The sequence below is a fragment of the Miniopterus schreibersii genome (assembly GCF_964146895.1).
Source record: "Miniopterus schreibersii genome assembly, chromosome: 1".
NCBI classification, from domain to species: domain Eukaryota; kingdom Metazoa; phylum Chordata; class Mammalia; order Chiroptera; family Miniopteridae; genus Miniopterus; species Miniopterus schreibersii.
Genome location: NC_138101.1, coordinates 73909930 through 73934388, shown reverse-complemented (window position 1 = coordinate 73934388; position 24459 = coordinate 73909930). Strand labels below are relative to the sequence as shown.

At 39.6% G+C, this 24459-nt stretch overlaps 2 protein-coding genes and 1 pseudogene across 3 annotated transcripts in view; 2 read left to right on the top strand and 1 right to left on the bottom strand.

Moving 5' to 3' along the window:
* Positions 1-2317, bottom strand: part of TASOR2 (transcription activation suppressor family member 2) — a 75291-nt gene extending 72974 nt beyond the window's left edge. The window contains 1 exon segment of the mRNA XM_081154537.1: positions 2135-2317. Within this exon segment, the coding sequence (XP_081010663.1) occupies positions 2135-2225 (91 nt within the window). The 5' untranslated portion in view covers positions 2226-2317.
* Positions 2318-12368: 10051 nt separating this feature from the next.
* Positions 12369-13925, top strand: LOC308558894 (DDB1- and CUL4-associated factor 13-like; annotated as a pseudogene). The gene is made up of 2 exons: positions 12369-12528; positions 12768-13925. The product of its transcript is annotated as a DDB1- and CUL4-associated factor 13-like (transcript).
* A 4318-nt stretch (positions 13926-18243) lies between these two features.
* The window catches only part of ASB13 (ankyrin repeat and SOCS box containing 13), a 37366-nt gene continuing 31150 nt past the window's right edge, over positions 18244-24459 (top strand). The window contains exon 1 of the mRNA XM_081118070.1: positions 18244-18684. Coding sequence (XP_080974196.1) covers positions 18642-18684 — 43 coding nt within the window. The 5' untranslated portion in view covers positions 18244-18641. The remainder of the gene's footprint in view (positions 18685-24459) is intronic.

Here is a 24459-nt window from a genome sequence, read left to right as displayed (position 1 = left end):
GAAAAATGCAAAAGAAAAGCCCAAAGCTTTTTTCAAAAGTACCAAAATATATTACAAAGCTACAATAATTAAAACAGTGCGGTAACAGATAAATAGGTCAAAAAAAAGAACGGTTCAGAACCCCCCCAAATAAACAAACAAACGAGGAAAAATGTTTAACTTCTTTGTTACCCAAGGAAAATAAAAATTAAAATGAGATATTATTTTCGATTATTAAAAAATTAGTGAGATATTAAAAAAATAAAGTTACCATCCAGTGCTGGCTAGCAGGGAGATAAAAACACACCGTATGAGAGAGTGAATATAAAAGGGTACAACCATTTGAAGGCAAGTTAACAGTATTATTACCCAGCATTCTCATGGGGAATCATTTGTACAGAAATACTATCATGAGACTATAAAGCACTGTTTATAATAACAAAAAAGATAATTACTGCAGCATCGTTAGTTATAGGGAAAAACTTGAAAATAACTTAAACATCCATTCATAAAGGGATGGAAGACTCATTTGATAAATAGATGCCATATCTACTTAATTATACTAAAGAGATATACTGCATTTCTTTAACAAACGACTACATCTCAGGCAAGTTTTTAAGTACTGTGGATTTTAACTAATTTAAGCAACTACGTTTGGATTACAGGAGATGCTCATGATACAGCTCTTTTTTTTTTTTTTTAATCCTCACACAGGGATATTTTTTCCATTAATTTTTTTTAGAGAGAATGGAGGGTGGGATGAGAGAAACATCGATGTGAGAGACACACCGATTAGCCTGCAACTAACCGAGGTACATGCCCTTGAACGGGAATCGAACCGGAGACCCTTCAGTCCGCAGGACGAGACTCTAACCACTGAGCAAACCAGCCAGGGTATGATAGAATCTCTTTTTAAAGAGAATTGGTAACATTTGGGCAAATGTTGTAAAAACAAAACTTCAAACACTGCTCTGTCTTTCCTCAAATAATTGTGTCACTTTTTATTTTTCTTTAGTCTGGGTTATTTACTAACGTACTGAACATACTGTATAGTACTATCTAGTTCTAGAAAGCAGGTTTTCAACACAAGAGCATTCTCACATGTTAAGGAATACCTTTGTTATAAACCTCCTGAGTAGGCTTATAACCAATCTCAGATCCTATAATATTAAAGACCATATACACATCCTTTTCCCTTCTAATAGCTTTTTCAGGGGAACGTTGTGGGCCCTTAGATCACTAATGTAACTACAATAACACTATAAACTTCTACAACACTTAAGTTCAGAATATATTCTCATAAGCCTTATCACTGTAATTTTACCTTACAGGGAGAATAAAGGGTCAGGGAGGTGTGTTTAAAATTTTGGATTTCAAACAAATTGTGATTCAATTAAACTTGAGAATTTTCAAAGTATCTTCCTCAAATTTTGAGGTTAATCTGCCAATTTCTCCCACAAAATTCGCCTTGGTGCCACCCTCAGACAAACAGTTGGGTTGCACGTACTAACTAACCTATTATGACATTCCTTAGGCGCTATTTCGGTTGTCTGCTAAGTAACCCTCCCTAAGGATAGATCTCTTCCTTTTATACCTACTTTAAAAAAGACAGGGTCACGCACTGCCATGAAGTCTCTACATAAAGAACTTGTGGTTCAGGGCTTATAGAGAACCCTTAGAAATTATTTAACAGCCAGTCCAAACCAAATAAGCAAAGCTTTTAACTATTTATTACAATGTCCATAAAGATGAATGTCTTCTAACAAGCAACTCGTTCTGGACTTTCTGCCTCAAAAAGGGGAAAGATAACTTCTGAAATTCTACACCAACTTGTAAAATGCTGACATCCTAGAAAGAAACTAAGATGAGACTGAGAATGGCCACAGGTGGTAAAAGGTAGAGAAATTTAAAATGCAGCAAAGCAAAAACAATTTTGAAAACCACCGTCCCCTCCCACCCCGCTTGCCCTAGAGCAGGGCAAACAGGCAAGAATGCGTTAGTCATTAATCGGTCAAGAAAAGCATGCAAACTGCAATTAAAATTTTTAAAATTACAATAGCGAAGCCACAAACGCTCAAGCAGCTTACTCCTTGCACCTCAGTCAGATGTCTACAGAGGTCCACAAACGGAGGGGTCCACACCAGGGAAATTTTACCTGTCCTTTGTGCTGCCGCTGCCCCCGAGAATTCGGGATTATTCTTCAATTTCTTCCCCATGCTTTTATTTGTTGTCCGCTCCTCACACATGCTCTTCCATTCTCTCGATCTCTCTCTTGGCCAAATGTAACAGATATATTTTTGGACCTTGTTAATAAACCGCTTTCTTTGCCTCCTTCCCGGCAAGGGAGCCCGCGAATCGCCTTTTTGCGGGCTCCCCTCTCCCCGGATTTCCAATGGCCCCCGGACTCCCGGGTTAGCAGGAGCTCGTCAGAGGTGCGCAGGACTTACCACGTCGCAGCCCGTCCTTCCTATCCGCCCTCGTGCCACGAGCTTGGGGAGGGCGGCCCTGGCTTGCAGGGCGGGCCTAAAGCGCAGGGGGGAGGGACGCAACCAGGTGTCTAGGCTCGGAGCTCGCGGGCCCCGCCGCGCTAGTCAACCAAGCGTCGCCCCTCCCTCAGGGAATCATAAAAAGGAACCAACCCCGAGGTGTCGCGCGGCCAGAAGGAACCTGTTGACGATCAGTGACCGCCCAGGCAACCGGAAGTAAAACCCCTATGGCCCCAGGAAAGGGCGGGGAGTAGCGGGGAGGGAGAGGGAGAGAGAAAGTGAAAACTGAACTGTGGCGTACTTTCTAAATGTAAAAGCCAATCACTGAGGAGAAAAAGATGCGCAGACGCAGGCTGCGGCCGACGTCCACGCGGCGCTCGCTTTTCGCCTCTGCGCAGGCGCGAAGCCGCAAAGCGCTCCGGGATTGGATAACGGGATCTGGCGCTCGCAGCGTCGCGGTGGGTCTTCTCGCGGGGCTGGCGGGTGGTCGGATGCGGAAGACGCGCGGCGAGGACGCCGAGGCGCCGCGGTGACGGGCCTGCGCGTGCAGTGGGAGTCGCTTTCTCTGCGGTGTGGTGCGTTTGCCTCCCCTTTCGCCTGCCGCTGAAGCGGGTCCGGTGACGCTTGTTTTATCTTGCTCAAAAGCGACATTTACGAAATGTCGTCCTTGTTACTGAATAAATGTTAAATCCATGTAACGTTTGTTTCCGTGGTGGTTCCTTGGGAAAACACCTCCGTAAGTTTATAATGTATTGCAGAGAGCCAGAGGGACCACAGGCAGCATTAATTCTACCAATGAGAGGTACTGAGTACTACATGTGACGCCATGAACCGGGTCCTGTGCCGCATGATGGCTACAGCAATATTTACTCATTAAATAGCATTTTTTCCTGTTTACTGTGGCCAGATGCTGAATTAGGCATTAGGATTACAGTCGTGTATAAACTAGACAAGGACCCTGCACATAATGAAACTTATTATAGAGGTGGATGGATGACAAACAAGAGTAAATGACCACTATCACCACCACCACAAAAACAGAATTTCATTTCACAGTGCCACTGTGAAACCAAGCTAGAAACGTGGGAGGATGGGGTTGGAGGCCGGAGGCCAGGGACAGAACAGGCAGAGAGATCCAAGATCTCAATTAAAAGGACATTCCAGGTCAAACCTCAGTGATGAAAACAGACCAAACTAGTCCTTGGAAGATGTGGAGGAAGAGCTTTTCCAGCAGAGGACAAAACAAGTGCAAAGGCTCTAGAAGTGAAATTGTGTTCGAGAACTGAAGAAGGTTAGCCGTAAAAGCAGAGAATAAAATAGAACAGATGCTTTGAAATACACAAAAATATATACAATTCTCTGACTTATCACAAAGCAAATATTTATGAAACCACCAACCTGGTCAAGAAATAGAACATTGCCAAAACCCCAGAAGTTCCCTCTTGTGCCACGTCCTAATTAATACCCACCTCCTTTCCCTATTACCAAACCTAACCACTACTCTAACTTCCATGGTAATCTCTTCCTCACTTAATAGGTTTTGTGGAACCCAAGAAAGAAGGTACCTACCCAGAAGGGCTCCTGGTAGCTTAAATGGACTTAAATTTCTAAAAAGGAAAAAAAAAAAAAACAGCCTTTTTTACATAGGGGCCTCTCGGGCAAACTGCACTTCAAGGAGAAGTTTGCACCGAACCACCTGCCACTGTACAAACTGCCTGCCTGCGCTGTGTTTCTGCCTCTGAGCCAACCCTCATAAAGGAATTCCTGGAATCCTATTTCAGCCAATAAGACTGAGGCTTTTCCCATCCAATAGGAGCTGTGCAGCTGTATCTCCCATCAGCTTCTTCACCCATCAGTTGAGTGGCTCTATTCCAATCAATCGTGACAGTGCCTTCTGGACCAATCAAGCTGTAAAGATTTGGAGTTCTCATTTGTGTAAGGACAGATCCATCAGGGACCAGGGGTGGGAACTTCCGTCTATATAAGTCAGCTTCTCTCTGGCTCTGGGAATGCACTTTCCCCTTCCAATAAAGACTGCTTCCCTGGCTGAGCTGAAACACTGAACATCTTTGAACAGAGTGGAGAGACCAGAGAAGAGCAGAACAGAACTGTCTAGCTGCCGAGAGGTCTGGCCTCAGGGCTGCCTCACAGCTACGCTGTACCACAGTTTAGTTGTTTTGCACTGAATAAAGTTTCCTTCTTCACAGCACCCCACATTGGGGATTCCTGTTGACGTCGAATTGACGCCAACGAGCATCAGTTTACAGTTTTCTGCATAACTGTACATCCCTAAACTTTATCATTTAGTGGTTTGAAATTTCTATAAATTGAATGATTTTGTGCTTGGTTTCTTTGGAGTAAATTCTGAGACTCGTGATTTTGTGTGTACTTATTTTTCATTTTCATTATTATACAGGTATCTCTCACTTTCAGAAAGTTTGCATTGAGCCACTTCACTTTTATGAAAGACTTATATTAGTACTTGTTTTCACTACCAAAAAAAAAGGCATTAGTGTACTAATATAGCAGGGCAAAATAATGTGATGTTTTGGAAGTGGGGGATACTCTTCACTTTTCACCATTTCTGCGTAAAGGTTTTATAAGGAACACCTTATAAAACCCCACTCTCAGATACTGGGGGAAATCTGTATATGTAGGTGTGGATGTAGCACATTTTCTTTATCCGTTGTACTGTTAATAGGCATTTGGGTTATTCTGGTGATTGGAAATCATGAATAATGCAGCTTGAACATTCTTATATCTCTTGGTGTACACATGTGTCATTTCTGTTGGGTATATACCATGCTGACATGCTGGACATGATCATTTGGATTTTTATTTTAACAAATACTTATTCTCTTCTCCCTTCCACTGTTGCCCAAGTTGACTTCTCTACCCCATTGATATTGTTCTTGGCCATGTGAAGTTTTTGGCTGATAGAATATGAGCAGACATGATACGGATAGGAGTCTTAAGGGTCTGTATATGGTTTGATTTGGCTCTTGAACTCAGATCATGCACACTAGACCATTTCTCATGTGGCCATTCCCCTCCAGCGTGGGCCCTCAGAACAAACATATTTGGAGCAGATGGGAATGCAACATGCAGCCCAAACCCACCTTATGTTAGCAGAGTTTTAGACATCCGAAGATCAATGAGTATGGGAATTAATGCTGTTGTCATAAGCCACTGAGTTTGGGGTAATTTATTATGCAGAGTTATTGTGGCAATAAAAAAGACATATGTTCAACTTAATAGAAAATGCCAAATTTTTTGCAAATTGGTTTTACCAAGTTACATTTTCACAAGCAATGTATGAAAATTCTAGTTGCTCGCCCGGCCGGGCGTGGCTCAGCGGTTGAGCGTCAACCTAGGATCCAGGTGATCAGGGTTCGATTCCCAGGCAGGGCACATGCCTGGTTGCGGGCTTGATCAATGACTCTCTCATCATTGATGTTTCTGTCTCTCTCTCTCCCTTTCCTTTCCTCTCTCTGAAATCAATAAAGATATATTTTTAAAAAATAAAGAAAATTCTAGTTGCTCTACATTTTTGCCAACATTTTAAATTTTACCTACTCTGGGGGCTGTGCTATGGTTTGAATTTGCATTGCCTCCAACTTTGTTCTCTTTCAAATATGTTTTGGTTATTCTCTTTTGAATTTGCGTATAAATTTTAGACTAATCTTACCATTTCTACCTGAAAAAAAACAACTGCTAGGATTTTGTTTGAGATTGTTTTAAATATATAGTTCAATTTGAGGAGAATTAACATCTTAATATTCTATCTCCAAATTCATAAATATGATATCTCTATTTAGATCTTTTAAAATGTCTCTGAACAATGTTTATAGTTTTTAGTGTATAGGTCTTGCACACATTTTGTTATATTTATCTTTTTATGTCTTGATGGTATTTAAGTTTTCATTTACAGTGGTTTGTTGCTAGTATTATAGAAATACAATTGATTTTTCCATTTTAACCTTATATCCTGCAACTGCTAAACTCATTAGATCTAATAGCTATTTGCGTGTTTATTTTCTTTTTTTTATAAGACAAACATGTTGATTGCAAATAAAAATACTTTTTTGTTGTTTCCAATCATATTTCTTTCCTTTTTACATTGTTTAAGGCTTCTAATGCAATGATTAATATAAAAGGTGTTAACTTTGGTGTTCTGTGTCCCTTTTTAGGTTGAGAATTTTCCTTTTTCTAGTTTTGGGGAGTTTTTATCATAAATGGGTGTTTAATATTTTCTGCATCTATTGAGAGAATTACATAGGTTTTATTTTTTAGTTTACTACATTAATTGATTTTCAAATGTTAATCTAATCTTGAGTTCCTGGGATAAAACCAACTTAATTAGGATTCATTGTCCTTTTTATGTATTACTGGATGCAAATTGCTGATATTTGGTTATGGATTTTGGCATTTATGTTCATGAGGAATATTGGTCTATGATTTACTTTTCTTGTAAAGTCTTAATTTTAGGTTTTGGTATCAGGATAACTCTAGCCTCACAGAATGAATTGGTAAGTATTCCCTCCTCTTTTTTAAAAAACTCCTCACCTGAGGACATGATTATTGATTTTAGAGAGAAAGGAAAGGATGAGAGAGAGGGGAGGGGAGAGAAACATCTGTTGGTTGCCTTCCCATACATGCCTGACCAGGAATCAAACCTGCAACCTAGGTATGTGCCCTGAACAGGAATCGAGCCTGCAACCTTTTGGTGCATGGGAGAACACTCCAACCAACTGAGCTACACTGGCCATGGCAGTATTCCCTTCTCTTTTAATTTCCAAAATACTTTGATTAAAATTGGTAATATTTCTTCCAAAAATGTTTAGTAGAATTAAGCAGTAAAGTCATCAGGGCTGGTATTTTCTTTATAGGTTTTTTTTTTTTTAGCACAAATATTTTTTTAAATCCTCACTCAAGGATATTTGTTTAAAATTTTATTTTAGAGAGAGGAAGGGGGGGAGAGAGAGAAAGAGAGAAACATTGATGTGAGAAATATCGATTGGTTGCCTCCAGTATGAGCCCTGAACCACAACCAAGGTACGTGCCCTGACTGGAAATCGAACTGGCAACCTTTTGGTATACGGCACAATGCTCCAACCAACTGAGCAACCCAGCCAGGAATATTTCTTTAGTAGATATAGAGTTATTAAAAATATTTCAGAGGAAGAGAGGTTTACCAATACTACTGTCATACTAGGGTGACTGGGCATACCCAAAGCTGTGCCTCCCTGAGAAGAAAACAGAAATTCAATACTGTGTGTATGGGGAAATATGTATCGCTAAAATAAACCAGCTGGTCACTAAATCAATAAAGAAACAAATAACTAACAAGTCCCAAATGGGGGCAGGGAGACCAGAAAACAGAGTTGGAGCAATTTACTATCTAAAATGTCCAGCTTCCAACCAAAAGTTATGAGGGATGCAAAGAGACAAGAAAATATGACCCATACACTGAAAAAAAAGCAACAGAAACTCCTGAGAGAGTGACTAATGTTGGATTTAACAAAGAAAGACTTTAAAGTAGCCATTATAAATATGTTCCACAAACTCAAGGGAAGTCTAAAGAAGTAAAGGAAAGTATGATGACAATGTCACATCAAATGGAAAATATCAATAAAGATAAATTATAAAAAAGGCCCAAATGGAAAGTATGGAGTCGAAAAGCACAATAACTGAAATTAAGAACTCTAGAGTGCCTCAACAATAGATATGAACTTGAAGACTATGTAACTAACAAACTTGAAGATAGATCAATAGAGATTATGCAAGCTGAAGAACAGAGAGAAAAAAATGAACAGAGTGGGACAACACTGAACACAGCAACATATGTGTAATGGCAGACCAGGAGAGGGGAGAAAGAAAGGAGAAGAAAAAATATTCAAAGAAATAATGGATGAAAACTCCACAAATTTACTGAAAAACAATAATATACACATTCAGTAAGCTCAATAAACTCCAAGTGGGATAAATTCAGAGATTCATAAGCAGACACATCACAGTAAAAATGTTGAAAGTCAAAGACAAGAACAAAATCTTGAGAGTAGAAACAAAAATGACATCACTTACAAGAGAATCCCAATAAGATTAAGAGCTGACTCCTCAGTAGAAACAAGGCAGTGGGATGACATATTCAAAGTGCTCAAAGGAAAAAAACAACTGTTAACTAAGATCCTATATTCAGCAAATCTATTAAAAAAAAAAAAAAATGAATAAAAGACTGCCCCAGATCAATAAAAATTGAATTTGTTGCTGGCAAATCTGCATTACAAGAAATACTAAAGAAGTTCTTCAGGTTGTAACCAAGTGATCCCAGATGGTAGTCTGAATTCACATGATGGAAAAAACAAAGAACGCTGGTAGAGTTCATTATATAATGACTTAAAAAAAAAATTAGAAATGAGGCCTAGCTGGTTTGGCTAAGTGATTAGAGTGTCAGCCTGCAGACTGAAGGGTCCAGGGTTCAATTTCAACCAAGGGCATGTACCTCAGTTGCAGCAGTCAATTGACGTGTCTTTCTCACATTGATGTTTCTCTGTCTCTCTCTCTTTCCCTTCCACTTTCTCCGAAAAGCAGTGGAAGAAATATCCTCAGGTGAGGATTAAAAAACCAAAAAAGCAGTAGAAATGCATATTTTTTTCCTCCTCAAAACTGATTTTAAAAGCCACTGTATGAAGGTCCTGAGTGGGTTGCTCAGTTGGTTAGAGCATCATCCTGATACACCAAGTTTGCGGGTTTGAACCCCAATCATGGCACATATAAAAAACAACCAATGAATGCATAAATAAGTGGAACAACAAATTGATTTCTCTCTCTCCTTCTCTCTCCCCCCTCTCTCTTCTCTCTCTTAAAATAAAGTCATTGTATGAAATAATATGTATATAATGTAATATTGGGCTTAAAACATAGAAATATATATAAAATTTGCTAATAAGAGCACAAAGGTTCAAGGCTGTACTTGGTTAAGGATATAACAACAGATTGTAAAGTAATAACTGTAATAATATATTGTTGCGTTTGTAACACTTAATAGATGTAATATGAATAACAATAATACCACACACACAAAAAAAGAGTAAAGCTATAAAGGTGCAGCATTTCTACACATCATTGGAATTAAGCTAGTATAAATCTAAAGCTGATTCTGGTAAATTGTTTATGGCAAACCTGAGAACCACCACTAAAAAAACAAATAAAATTTTAAAAAATGAAAATACTACAATAGAAAATATTCACTTAATGCAAATGGAAGTAGTAATGGAGGAACAGAAGACCAAATAAGACATGAAACATAGAGAGAGAAAAAATATATATACATACATATATATTATAGACATAAATCCAATTATATCAATAATAGATCAATAATAACATTAAATGTAAATGGATTAAACAATTCAGTCAAAAGGTAGAGATCAGAAAAATGAATTTTAAAAATGATCTAACCATAAGCTGTCCGCAGAAGATACACTTTAGATTCAAAGACATAAATATACGAAAAGTAAATGGATGGAAAAAGATATATTTAGGATTCATAAGAAAGTTAAAATAGCTATACTAATATAAGACAAAATAGACTTTAAAACAAAAATGATGTTAGCGATAAAGAGGGAAATTTAATAATGATAAAGAGGTCAATTCATAGGAAGATATAACAATTATAAATAGAAATAATAGAACTCCAAAACACATGAAGCACAAACTGCAGAAATAAAGGCAGGAATAGACAAACAATAGTTGATGGACACTTTAATACTCCACTTTTTTGTTGTTTGGTTTTTTGTTAATCCTCATCTGAGGATATTTTTTCCATTGCTTTTCATGCTTTTCAGAGAGAAAGGAAGGGAGGGAGGATGGGGAGGAGAGAAACATTGATGTGAGAGAGACACATTGGCTGGCTGGGCTGCCTCCCACACATGCCCCGACCTGGATGGGGGAGTGAATGGCAACCCAGGTAAGTGCCCTTTACTGAGAATCAAACACTCAACCCTTTAGTGCTTGGGCCGATGCTCTAACCACTGAGAACACCAACCAGGGCTCAATACTCCACTTTTAATAATGGATAAAATAGCCCTGGCCAGGTGGCTCAGGTGGTTGAAGTGTCATCCCATATACCAAAGGCTGTGGGTTCAATTCCTGGTCAGAGCACATATCTAGGTTTTGGGTTTGATCTCCAGAATGGAACCAACAGCTCAATGTTTTGCACATCAATGTTTCTCTCTCTCTCTCTCTCTCTCTCTCTCTCTCTCTCTCTCTCTCTCATCAATAAACATATCCTTGGGTGAAGATAAAAATGAAAATGTATTCTTAACAAAATGGATAAAATAAATAGGACATCACAAGTAAATAGAAGACTTGAACAATACTATATGCCAACTAAACATAACAGACTATTATAGAACACTCCACTCAACAACTCAATATACATTCTTCTCAAGCGCATATAAAACATTCTACAGAGTAGACTATATGCTAGGTCATTAAACAAACCTCAATAAATTCAGCGTCCTCTGAGCACAAGGGAATGAAATTAGCAATCAATAACTAGAAAAAAAATAAGAAAATTACAAATATGTATAAATTACCACAGTCCTAAATAGCCAATGGGTTCAAACATAAATAAAAAGGGGATTAAAGGACATACTTTGCATTGAGTAAAAATTGAGACACTATATACCAAAACCTATGGGATGTAGCTGAAGAAATGCTTAAAGGGGAATTTATCCCTGTAAATGCCTATATTAAGAAATAAGGAAAACTCAAATCAATAATCTAACCCCCATCTTAAAAAACTGATAAAAGAAGAGCAAACTAAACCCAAAACAAGCAGTAAGATAGAAATAATAAATATTAGCACAGAAATTAAGGAAATAGAGAGTAGAATAACAATAGAGAAAAACCAATGAAATCAAATTTTGTTCTTTGAAAATATTGAGAACATTGTCAAACCTTCAGTGAGACTGACAAAGAAAGAAAAAAGACTCAAATGACTAGAACCAGAAATGAAAGAGGGAACATTAACATTAAGCTTACAGAAATAAAAAGGGCTAAAAGTAAGTAATATACATAACTGTATGCCAACAAATTAGGTAAACTGGGTGAATACCCAGAAATACTGAAAAGCTACTGAAAACTGACTCAAGAAGAAATAAACAACCTGAATGGAACTCTAACAAGTAAAGAGTTTAAATTAGTAATTAAAAAATATCTACAAAGAAAAGCCCAGACACAGTGGCTTCACTGTTGAATCCTAATAAACATTTAAAGAATAACAATTACAAATTAGTCACAAACTTTTCCAAAAAATAAAAGAGGGGTGAATATTTTCCAATTCACTTTATAAGGCCAATGTTATCCTGATACAAAAACAAACAAAAAAACAGACAAAACTATCGCAAGAAAGGAAAACTACAGACTTACATCTCTGATGAATGTGAATGCAAAAATTAGTTCTAGTAGGAATTTTTTATTTCATAAAGCATTTTAATGCAAATTATACCACAGACAAAGTGAAAACTTTCATTGGGCAGCCTAATTAATCGTTTACATAACTTAGCCACATTCGTCATTGTAAAAAAACAAAGGAACGTTAAAGAACTAATCCAAAAGTGATGTGTTTAATTTTGTAAGTTCCCCCATCCAAGTGTAGAGGTCTTGATAATATTGATTGGGGGGGGGGGAGGGGAAGGCAACAACTAGAATTACTGGATGGTTTTCCCTTAAGATGAGGAACAGGATAAGGGGGTCTGCTCTCATTACTTCTGTTTAGCATGGTACTGGAGCCCCTAGCCTGATAATTAAGAAAGAAAAAGAAATTAAAGGCCTCTACTCTAGATTAGAATGGAAGAAGGGAAAGGCTCATGGAGTCATTGAGAACTGGCAGCCAAGATGAAGGTGAAGATGCTGAGCCGGAACCCAGACAACTATGTCCACAAAACCAAGTTGGACTTACAGAGACTTCCAAGAAACTATGATCCTACCTTACATCCTTTTGAGGTCCCACAAAAATGCATAAGAGCTTTAAATACTACTGAACTAGCCCGGCCGGGCGTGGCTCAGGGGTTGAGCGTTGACCTAGGATCCAGGTGATCAGGGTTCGATTCCCAGTCAGGGCACATACCCAAGTTGTGAGCTCAATCAATGACTATCTCATCATTGATGTTTCTATCTCTCTCTCTCCCTCTCCTTTCCTCTCTCTGAAATCAATAAAGATATATTTTAAAAAAAAAAAAAAATAAGTACTACCGAACTAGAATGAGTATTTATGGGTATTTGCATAAATACCAGTTCTTGCTTTTCTGGATGGTCACCAAGTTGGAGCAATTGCTTGACAAAGAATCCAAAGAGCCCGGCTACTGTCCTTTCTGGGGCATGTAATGGAGAGGTTAGAATTTGGAACTTGACCAAAAGAAACTGTATCCATACAATGTAAGCACATGAAGATTTTGTACAAGGAGTATGTATTCATTTTTGTGGGAGTTCTTTTTTAACTGTTGGTGATGACAAAACTGTGAAGCAGTGTAAATTAGATGGATCGGGCTTTGGAGAAGAGGAAGAACCATTGCATATAATATTAGGAAAGACAGGGTGTACAGGAATTGATCATCACTGGAAAGAAGTTATTTTTGCCACATGTAGATAGTGAGTAGACGTTTGGGATGAACAAAGAACCAGTCCTATATGTTCAATGACCTGAGGATTTGACAGTATAAGTAGTGTTAAATTTAACTCAATTGAGACATTTCTCCTGAGAAGTTGTGCTTCTGACAGGAATATAGTACTATATGATATGAGGCAAGCTATTCCTCTTAAAAAGATCATCTTAGATATGAGAACACATACAATTTGTTGGAACCCTATGGAAGTTTTCATTTTTACTGCAGCAAACAAAGATTACAACTTATATACCTTTGATATCTGTGCACTGGGCACTGCTGTAACGGTGCACATGGGTCAAGTATCTGTGGTGCTTGATGTGGATTACTCCCCAATGGGAAAGAGTTTGTGTCCACTAGTTTTGATAAATCTATTCAAATCTTTCCTGTGGACAAAACTAGAAGCAGGGAAGTATATCAGACAAAGAGAATGCAACATGTTATCTGTGTAAAATGGACTTTTGACAGCGAGTATATTATGTGTGGGTCTGATGCAATGAACAATTGTCTATGGAGAGCTCATGCTTATGAAAAATTGAGTGTGCTTACATCATGAGAAAAAGCAGCCAAAGATTATAACCATAAGTTGAAGGAGAAATTTCAACATCATCTTAATATAAAATGTATTGCTCGTCACCAACATCTACCAAAATCTATCTACAGCAAGACTCAAATACAGCCCATCATGAAAGAAGTTCATTGACAAAGGGAGTGAATCGTCTCAAAGAACAAGTCTGTGTCTGTGCTGATCATATCAGAGAAGAAGTACACAGTAGCAGTTGTGAAATAATATTTGGCATTCCTACCAATATTGATGTGTAATTATTTATTACATTTAGATTTGCAAACTTTAAAAATAAAAATACAGTTAATCCTTGAACAATATGGGTTTGAACTGACCAGAGCCACTTACATGTTACATTTTTTTCAAAAAATACACAGTTGGCTCTTCATATACCTGTGTTGTGCATCTGTGGATTCAGCCAAACTTGGACCAAAACAGTATTTTCTATCCGAGGTTGGGAATCCTCAAATGCGGAGGGCCCACTGAAGTTATATGTGGATTTAAAAAAAAATACTTTTTATTGATTTGAGAGGGAGAGAGAAAGAGAGAGAGAGGGAGGGAGAGAGGGAGAGAGAAACATTGATTTGTTGCCTCCCATATGCACCTGACTGGATATGGAACCTGAAATCTGGGTATGTGCCCTGATGGGGAATCGAACCCTCGACCTTTTGGTGCACAGGAGGACACTCAACCTACAGAGCCACACTAGCCAGGGCTATATGTGGATTTTTGACTGCTCAGGGGGTCAGCTCCCCTAATCCCTGAGTTGTTCAAGGGCCAGTTGTACAGGCTCTAGAATAACCAGCAGTTATACTAGTGTAGAGTTTTATCGTTGCACATTTTAGCTATCCTGAAAAATTACCGGCCCGGCTGGGCCTGGCTCAGTCGTTGAGCGTCGACCTAGGATCCAGGTGATTGGGTTCGATTCCCGGTCAGGGCACATGCCCTGGTTGCGGGCTCGATCAATGACTCTCTCATCATTGATGTTTCTATCTCTCTCTCTCCCTCTCCTTTCCTCTCTCTGAAATCAATAAAGATATTAAAAAAAAAAAGAAAAATTACCTTTAAGAGGTGGTCTAGTTGATAAGACTATCCAACAATTTATCCTTCATCTGCTTTATTTCATTGAAGAACATGAAGTATTTGCAAACTAACTTATTTTTTTCTGTTAGAAATTGCAAATATACTTTCTCTCTGATCTATTATTGTAGACACTACACATATAAATTTACATTTAAGACCAAACATCTCTTGTGTTACCTTTAATATTACTTTGAGTAATTATTGCGATGATTCTTCCTAGGATTTCACATAACATGTAGAAGAATTATGTCAGTACATTTTTCAATTGAATCTATTTTCTGTGCTTTATATTTGGCTTTTTGAGACTTTAAAGATGATAAGCCTGCATTTATGTAACTTTCATAAATGATAATAATTATAATTCATCAAGTCACAATAATAAAACATCTTTTTTCTCAGCAAAAAAAAATAATAAAAGAAAGAAGTAATACTATCTCTAATTTCAGATGACATGATCTGATATATAGAGAATTACAAGGAATCCCATAAAAAATACTAGACATACTAAATGAGTTCAGCATGATTGCAGCACACAAGATAAATATACAGAAATCAATTGTATTTGTATATACTTGCATGAACAATCCAAAGATAAAACTAAGAAAACAATTCCACTTATGGTAGCTGGAAGAATAGAATATTTAGGAGTAAATGTAACAAAACCAGTACAAAACTTATACTCTCAAAACTACAAAACAGCCCTAGCCTGTTTGGCTTAGTGGCTAGAGAACGGACCCATGGACTGAAGGGTCCCAGGTTCAGTTACAGCCAAGGGCATGTACCTCGGTTGCAGGGTTGTCCCTGGCCCTGGTCAGGGTGTGTGCAGGAGGGAACCAATCAATGTGTCTCTCTCACATTGATGGTTTTCTCTCTCTCTCTCCGCCCCCCCTTCCACTCTCTCTGAAAAGAAATGAAAAAAATATCCTCTGGTGAGGATTGAAAAAAAGAAAAAAAACAAACTACAAACATTGTTGAAAGAAATAAAGATATATAAATAACTGGGCAACATCTCATCTTGGATCGGAAGATTTAGCATTGTTAAAATGGCAATACTCAACAAATTGATCTGTAGATGACACACAATCTCTGTCATATTCCCAGACGACTTTGTAGAAATTGAAAAGCTAATTCTAAAATTCATATGAAATTGCAAGGGACCCAGAAGAGCCAATAAACAATTCTGAAAAAGAACAACAAGGTAGAGGGACTCATAGTTCTCTCTTTATTTATTTATTTATTTATTTATTTATTATTTATTTAATTTTTTTTTAAATATATTTTTATTGATTTCAGAGAGAGGAAAGGAGAGGGAGAGATAGAAACATCAATGATGAGAGAGTCATTGATCGGCTGCCTCCTGCACACTCCCAACTGGGGATGGAGCCCGCAACCCGGGCATGTGCCCTCACCGGGAATCGAACCCCAGTCACCTGGATCCTAGGTTGACGCTCAACTGGTGAGCCACGCCCAGCTGGGCATCAATTTAAAAACTTGCTGAACAGCAATGATAATCAAGACACTGAAGAAAAGGGAACCCTGGTGCACTGTTTGGTGCACTGTTGGTGAGAATGTAAATTGCCGCAACAGCTATGGAAAACAGTATGAAGTTTCCTCAAAAATTTTAAAAAAGAACTGCCATACAACCCAGCAATTTCTTTTCTGGGTAATTATCCAAAGGAAATGAAAACACTTAAACTTGATAAGATATATTCACCCCCAAGTTCATTGCAGCATTGTTTATAATAGTCAAGGCATGGAAGCAACTTGTGTCCATCGATAGATGAATGGATAAAAAAGTGTCACACACACACACCCCACTGGAATATTATTTAGACATAAAAAGAAGAAAATCTTGCCATTTGTGACAACATGGATAGATCTTGAGGGCATTATACTAAGTGAAATAAGCAAGATAAAAACAAATATCCTATGATCTCACTTATATGTGAAATCTGAAAACACAAAACAAAAAATGAACTCATAGATACAGAGAACCAATTGGTGATAGCCACAGGTAGGGGGAGGGGGCGCCAAGTGGATGAAGTTGGTCAAAAGGTACAAACTTCCAGTTATACAGTAAGTCCTGGGGATGTAATGCACAGCTTGGTGAGTAATAATACTGTATTGCATATTTAAAAGTTGCTACGAAAGTAGATCTTAAAAGTTCTCATCATGAGAAAAAATTGGTAATTATGTATAGGTGATGAATGTTAAGTAGACTTATAATGGTGATCGTTTTACAATATATACAAACATTGAATCATTATGTTGTATTCCTGAAACTAATATGTTCTATGTCAATTATACAGCAATAAAAAAGGATAATTGAACCTAATATGCAATAAAAGGAGATTTACAGAAAAATAGACAAATAACTATTTAATGACTATTTTAGGAACAATTCTGTTTCAGTTTAGAAAAATATTAACTTAGATCCTATATATTGCAACAAATTTCAGATGGATAAAAGACTTGATAACAACAAAACACAGTAATACATATTCTGACTCTTGGTGGGGAAACACATTCTGAATATTGAAGAAAGAGGAAATACTTTCAGAATATATTTCTGAATACATAAAAGCTTAAAAAAGCTTTTCTGCAATTAACTATTGAAATCAAGTAACAGAATGAAGAAAAATTACAACATAATAAGCTAATAAGGAATATTTGTAATATTTTAGCAAATACTTGCATGCATACATATACAGACTTATGTATATAAATATATATGTATTGTTTATAAAGATATATGGTATATACATATATAAATATAAACGTATGCTCTATATTCATATCTAGATACTTTGTTAAGGAAGAAATACTAAGGAAATACAAACATACAAGCACATGGCATTGTCGTGGGGAAAACATATCCCATGGCAAATGTATTAATTTAAAAATGTACTACATTTAGTAAAGAAACTTGCAAAGAAAATTCAAGAGCCTAATTTTGGTAGACAAATGGAAAAAAGGTGCAAGCACACATTGTTAATAGGCTTGAAATGTCATTCCTAGGCCTGGGGTTCTCAGTTTTGGATTCTGACAGGGCTCAAATCCTGCTCAATACAGTGCCTATGGTCTGGACTGGACACTCATGTTCTCGGGAAGCCTCTGCCTTGGTGACCCATCAAACCTTCTGCTCTCTGCTTGTCCTGAAGTGTTTCCAGACAGGATAATTCCTGATATTTTTACTTTCCAGACTAAACTAACTTCTACATTTAGGCTCAGGTCAGGTCAGGGTGGGTTAAAGAAAAAGCTCTCTTACTCAGTTGTCAACTTGGAGTCATTTGGAAACAGGTTTTTCATTTCTGTCACAGACTTGGACAGGCATGTTTTTTGTTTTTTTGTTTTTTTTATATTTTAACAAATGTGAACGATTTGGAATTTAAAGGGGACATCGGTAATACTTTCAACAATAAAGATATATATATATATATTTTTTTAAAGGTGAAGAAACGGAGTTTGTCAACTTCAGGATGAAGTTCATCTTTAAAATTAAAGCTTGGAGGAACTCTGGAGCTTGGCAGAGTGCGACCAGCGCAGAGGACGGTCGTGCGTTTTAGCAGCTGGACATGTTTTGCACTTGGACACACGGACACGCTCTGCACATGGACACACGAGCACGTTTTTCACGTGGACACAGATCTCGCCCACGGACACAGGTATCGCCCGGGCTAGGCAACAGCAGAGTGGACGCGGGTGACCACGACGCGGCGCTGGCCCCGAGCCGCGGGAGGCGCGCCAGCACGGCCGGGACTACAATTCCCGGCGCTCGCGGCCGCCTCCGCCGGAGGCCCTTGTCCCCAGCACCGAGAGTCACCCGATTCGGCGCTGGGGTGCGTGGCCGCAGGCGGCATGGAGTCCCAGACGGCGGACGCCTGCTTCCGGGGAGACGTGGGTAGGTGCGGGGCGCCGCGCTGGTGCGGGCGCCGGGCTCGCGCGCAGGGGTTACGCCGCCGGGGGGCTGGCGAAGGAGCGAGGACCCCGGGCGCCGGCTCTCCCGGGCTGAAGGGGTGCATCTGACGGCACCGGCTTTGCGATCGGCGACGCGCCCTCTGACTGTATCTTCAGGGGCGGCTTTTGGTGGGCCCCGTTTGGGGGGCCGTGTCCTTAAAAGGAGCGGGGTGCGGTGATCCCATGGCTTTCAGACGCGGTTTCTGTGCCGCACCCCTGCCCCACCGCAGTGCGTCACGGGGCTGGCCATCCTTGTGACGCGACAGGAGTGGGACTTGGGAGCTGCGGACGCACCCCCCGAGCTCGGGCAACCTGGAGGAAGGTGCCGGGGGGGGGGGGGGGGGGGGGGGGGGTCATCGCCAAGTCGGAGGCGAACCTCGGAAATGCTCGTGAGGAACCGTTCGTAGGGCGGCCGGGGATGAGCCCAGGGTGGGAGCGGGAACATCTTCCAGGAGCCCTGTGAGGAGGCAGCGCGGCAGGGTCCTTAGCATCCCGCACCTACACCCAGGGGTGACAGAAGAATCAGCTCCAGGAGGAGGGTGTGCCCTCGTGACATTATGTCACGTTGTGTAAAAAACGCAGTCTCAGTTCTTTGCGGATTCTTCTTTACCATTTGGGCTACCCGAGAATGAAATGGATTTGAGGGCAAAGGGCCATTCTTTGCAGAAGCAAACTTTCCTGCCTATGAATTAAGTCTATGGCAGTGGGTGCTCCTCCAGCTACCCAGCCAGACCTGCCCTGCCCGCACCTCCTCGGGCCAGGTGGGCCGCAGCCCCCACCCCAGGATCACTGTGAAATTTCATGATTGGCTTAGAGTGAAGGAAAGAAAAGTAAAATCATTAAAAAAAAAAAAAAAAGACTGGCAACTAAAATGAGCAGTGAAAGCACTTTGAAAGTCTGGAAAGAAAAAATCTGAAGTATTTCTGCACTGGTGGAAACAGTAGTGGGAGTAAAAGTGAGAGGTTTCGAAGGAGATCTCTTAATTTAGCTTAAGAGGAACTGCAGTCCTAGCAAGGCAAAGATATTTTAATTGATTTTGCAAAAGAGCCACCTTCAAAAGCATTTAATAAACATCTGTTTTTACTTGGCACTCTGCCCCAGGCAGACACAAAACTGACCCTGCCTATGTGACCTGTACTTGATTGGGTTAATTAAATAAACAACAAACAGCTAATCATGGAAGCCTGTTAAAACATGTATTTTATTTTATTTTTTTCCTTTTTATTCACTTTATTAAATTTACTGGGGTGACTGGTTAATATGAACATATAGGTTTCAGGTGTGGGTTTCTATGTTACAAGAACTGTATATTGCTCTGTGTGCCCCTCACCCAAAGTCCTATCTTCTCCCATCGCCATATATTAAGACCCCCTTCCTTCCCCCCCACCCCCACCCCCTTCCATCTGGCAACCACCACACTGCCGTCTGTGTCCTCGAGTTTCAGATACCACATGTGAGTGAAGTCATGTGGTTCTTAGCTTTTTCTGACTATTTCACTTAGCATAATATTCTCAAGGTCCATCCATGTTGTAGCAAATAGTAGTATTTTGTCTTTTTAATGGCTGAGTAGTATTCCACTATATAGATATGTACCACATCTTCTTTGTCCAGTCCTCTAGTGCAGGACACTTTGGTTGTTTCCATGTCTTGGCCACCATGAATAATGCTGCAGTGACCATAGGGGTGCATATATCTTTGCAAATACATGTAAAACATATATTTTAATATTTTTATTTATGTAGAGCATTCAATAGCACAGCATAACTTCTGAGCATATTTTTTTGCAGAGTTTAAGGAATGTGTCTTTAGAAGAAAATCACATTTTAAACTAATGGATGCACAGCTTTTGGGGTTTGTGGATATTTTTGACTGTTTTACTATATTTCTCCAAGATATGTCCTGCTGACATTTCTGCTTTTAACACTAATGAGTAAGCTGAAAGTGTTGAATCCAAAAAAGACACTGCCATCCCAGCAGAAATATAGGCCCATCATAGGGTCATTTTTAGCATTCTGATCTCAAATTCTGTATGTGTGTGGTATACTCCAACCAAAGCATGTAAGTTTTCCAGTTTTTTGTTTTTTTTTTAAGATTTTTTAAAATTGCTTTTTAGAGAGGAAGGGAGAGGGAGAAAAAGAAATATCAATGTGAGAAAGCTGAACATCCATCTGCTGCCTCCTGCATGCTCCCCACCAGGAATCGAGCCTGAAACTCTGGCATGTACCTGGACTGGGAATCGAACCTGCAACCTTTTGGTGCATGGGACGACGCCAAACCAACTCAACCACACCTACCTAGGCAGTTATTCAGTTTTTAAAATAACACTTCACAGAGGTAGAGATTATAGAGTCTTATAATATGACTTTGTCAAGAAGTACAAAGAATTTAGGGCAAGTCACATTCTAAAGTGAATCATGTTTATAACTTAGCAAATGTAATACAGTGTGATTGGCCCAAGATAAGTGTCTATTTGCAAAGTTGAAAAAGTGATCCCCATACTCAGCGTCTGTCCTCAAGAGCTTCTGACTTGGAAGTAAGAGGCTGGCAGAAGATGAAAGGGAGCCTTAGGGAGTCTGGGTTCTAAGCAAGGTGAGCTGCTGAGTTCTTCAGAAATAGTTAGCCAAGAATTCTACACACAGTTCATTGCTGTCTACAATGTTCAGAAGGTGAGATGGAGAGAGAAAAAGGAGAGGCAACTCCTGAACTGAAACAAGAGCCGTTGAGCTTCTAGGCTATACAAGCCCTGGGAGAGCTGCTAGACAGCATTGTTGATAATTTAAGACAAAACTGAGTTCACACAGCTGGAAAGAAGCAAAGCTGAGGTTTAAACCTAGGTGGGGTATTTAGGGGTTTTTTTGGTTGTTGCTTGTATTCCACTAAAAGGTTCACACCGTTGCCATCAAATAGGTCCATCTCTAATTGATTTTTAGGATTATTTGAAGAGCTGGCTTGGTTTCGTGGCTGAATGGGCAAATACGTCCGCTGTGGGTTTCTCAGGAGATGTGGGAGTGCTTTACTACATACTTGACATCTCCACATTGTCTTTCCTGCTGTGAGAAATGTACTTGCCTAAGGGGTCCACAGTCAGAAGCATTCCGCTGCTTGGGAACCTATATACAAGTTCATCTTTCTGTTGCGTCTGCAGAATTTGATTTTTTTTAAAAACACAATTGTATTGAAAGCATCTTGAGAGATCTAGATAATCAGTGCCATGGCTAAGAAATCAACTTCTTCTAAGTCTTCTCAAATAGTGTTTCTGTTTCTGCCTTAGAGAAAGCTGCATTCTGGAATTCTCTAGAAATGCCCCTTGTGGAGAAATCTCTAGGTGTGTTATACTGCTAACAAAAATGCCTGAAGGAAATCCATTTAGGATCATTTTAACACCAATTGGGATTCTGATTCAGTCACTGTGGCCAGTAGCAGCTGCCATCTATAGCAGTACAAATGAGTTTTAACTTTTTGGTATAACTTTGCTGCCTTGGAGAATGGGAGGAGTTGGGAGTTTCTATAGCTGGGGATTAAAGAACAGATAAAAGCAGGTGTGTTGGGCTAGACTACAAAGGTCCTTCAGGAGGAAAGGAGAAAGGATAGCTAGCTGCTCTGGGAAGCTGCTTCCAGGGCACAGTGGAAGGTAAAGGCAGTGCTCTCCTACAATAGACAAATAACTAAACAGGTTCGTAATCTTGGCTGCACACTGGAATGACCTGAGGATCTTTAAAAAATGCTGATGCCTGGGTCCCATCCCCATAGATTCTGATTTACTGTTCTGGGGTACAGCCCCAGGTGATTCTAACATGCAACCAAAGTTGAGAACCACTGAAGCAGAGGAAGTCTTGGCCTATTGCATCCTGAAAATTTTGAGAAAATCTGGAGCAGTCTATGAAAGCAGGGAGGAGAGCAGAGTGAATGTGAAGCAAACCCAAGCATATCAACACAAAAAGAGGTAACTTTCTGGTACAGAATTGGATAAGTAAAATGAAATTGGGCTGAATGGCGCAGCATGGTGAGAGATTTAAGCTTCTTTGCTAATTATAGGCCTCTTTGATGGAGACCTTGTGTGCCAAGCAGGAAGATGAGTTTACCAACGAGTTTGCTGCTCTGTAGAAGCTTGCTGTGGGAAAGTTACATTGCTGTCCCTAGAAGACACCCAGTCACCTTCTTGGGTTTTCTCCCCGAATCTTTTTAGCCAGGTGTTATTTTCAGCCCACTTTTTGGGGTGTGTTGTCTCTGCAAATGGCTTCATTCTTATTTTCCTCACTAAGTCTTATTTATGAAGAAGGCAATCTTCCAAGTTCTGGGAGTGGACTCTCATGTTGCCCCATCTGCACTAATTATTATAATGGATTTGGGGCATAAAAGGGCAAAGTAATGAATTTGGAATATAAAAGGTCAGTGTCTATCTAAATTAACAGTCAGGATAAAAGTAATTTTTTTTTCTAATCCTCATGTGAGGATATTTTTCCATGGCTTTCAGAGAGAGTGAAGGGGGAGAGAGAGCAACATCGACGTGAGAGAGGCACATTGATTGGTTGCCTCCCACATTCTCCCCTACCGGGCCGGGCCGAAGATTGAGCCTGCAACCATGGTATCTGTCCTTGATGGGAATCAAACCTGGGAACCTTCGTGGGAATCGAACATGGGCCGATGCTCTAACCACTAAGCCAAACCGGCCAGGGCTGATTTCTTTTTTCTTTATAATGACTGTGTTCAGTAAATTCACAACTCTTGAGAAGCTCGCAAAGTTGTCTTGTGAAATTCTGGCTGGGGAATTCCATGACCTTCTCCTTCGCCTTGCCTTTGGATTGCTTAGTTCCTCAGGCTGCTGGCAGGCTCTAGGCTTGTCCACCTCAGCTGCCTTCCTGGGACTTGCCTTTGAAAAGTATTAAACATATTTTGGTTTTAAAAGCTTTACTTTCCAACTTATACTGGTGAAGTGGAAACAAAGGTAAACGCTAATGTCAACCAAGATTTTAATCAGTGTAATCTGATAGAATCAGATAGAAAGAAGGGAGGAGGGAAATGTTTCTCCTGTTTCTACCTTCCTAAAGATTTAAAGAGCACCAATTGTGGTCTGAAACACTGTACTGAAGCAAAGGTTGAAAAGTAGGTTCTTGGAGATGCACAAATCACTAGCAGTATTGTAAGGAGCAGAATTTATAGACGTGATAATTTAAATTCTCTGAATTGCCCTTTGTGGCCAATGTAAGTGTGAATGGAGATTAGGCTACTAGTAGGCAAAAGCTGAGAAAACACTTCTAAGTTCATGCTCTGAGATCTGCCTTGCTCCCCAGTATTTTAATATGCCTACTACTTAAAATGGCCTCTTCCTCCTGCTGAGGCTAACAGATGTTCAGAAAGTAGATTAGAGTGAGCACACCTGTTCCATCATGGTTGCGATTGAAGCAGTACGTTTTTAACATAAGCACAGACACATGCATCCTGCTGTTAGATAACATGGAATTCTGTGTGGGTTGGGTAGCTTGGGACCTCATTCAAAGTTACTTACAGCAAGTCAAATACCAAAAGGGCCTTTTTATTAGGAGTTTCCCACTGTGTGAGGTGAATTTTATTGCATGGTTCCAGAGGACAGAATTATAGGGGAAGGGGGCTCTAAAGCTTATGTTACATTTTATGTACACAATCCTCTACAATGCCAGAAATGGTGGCCTACCACGGGTGGGGGGTGTTAGGGGTCAATGCATATCCCAGGTGCAGTGAT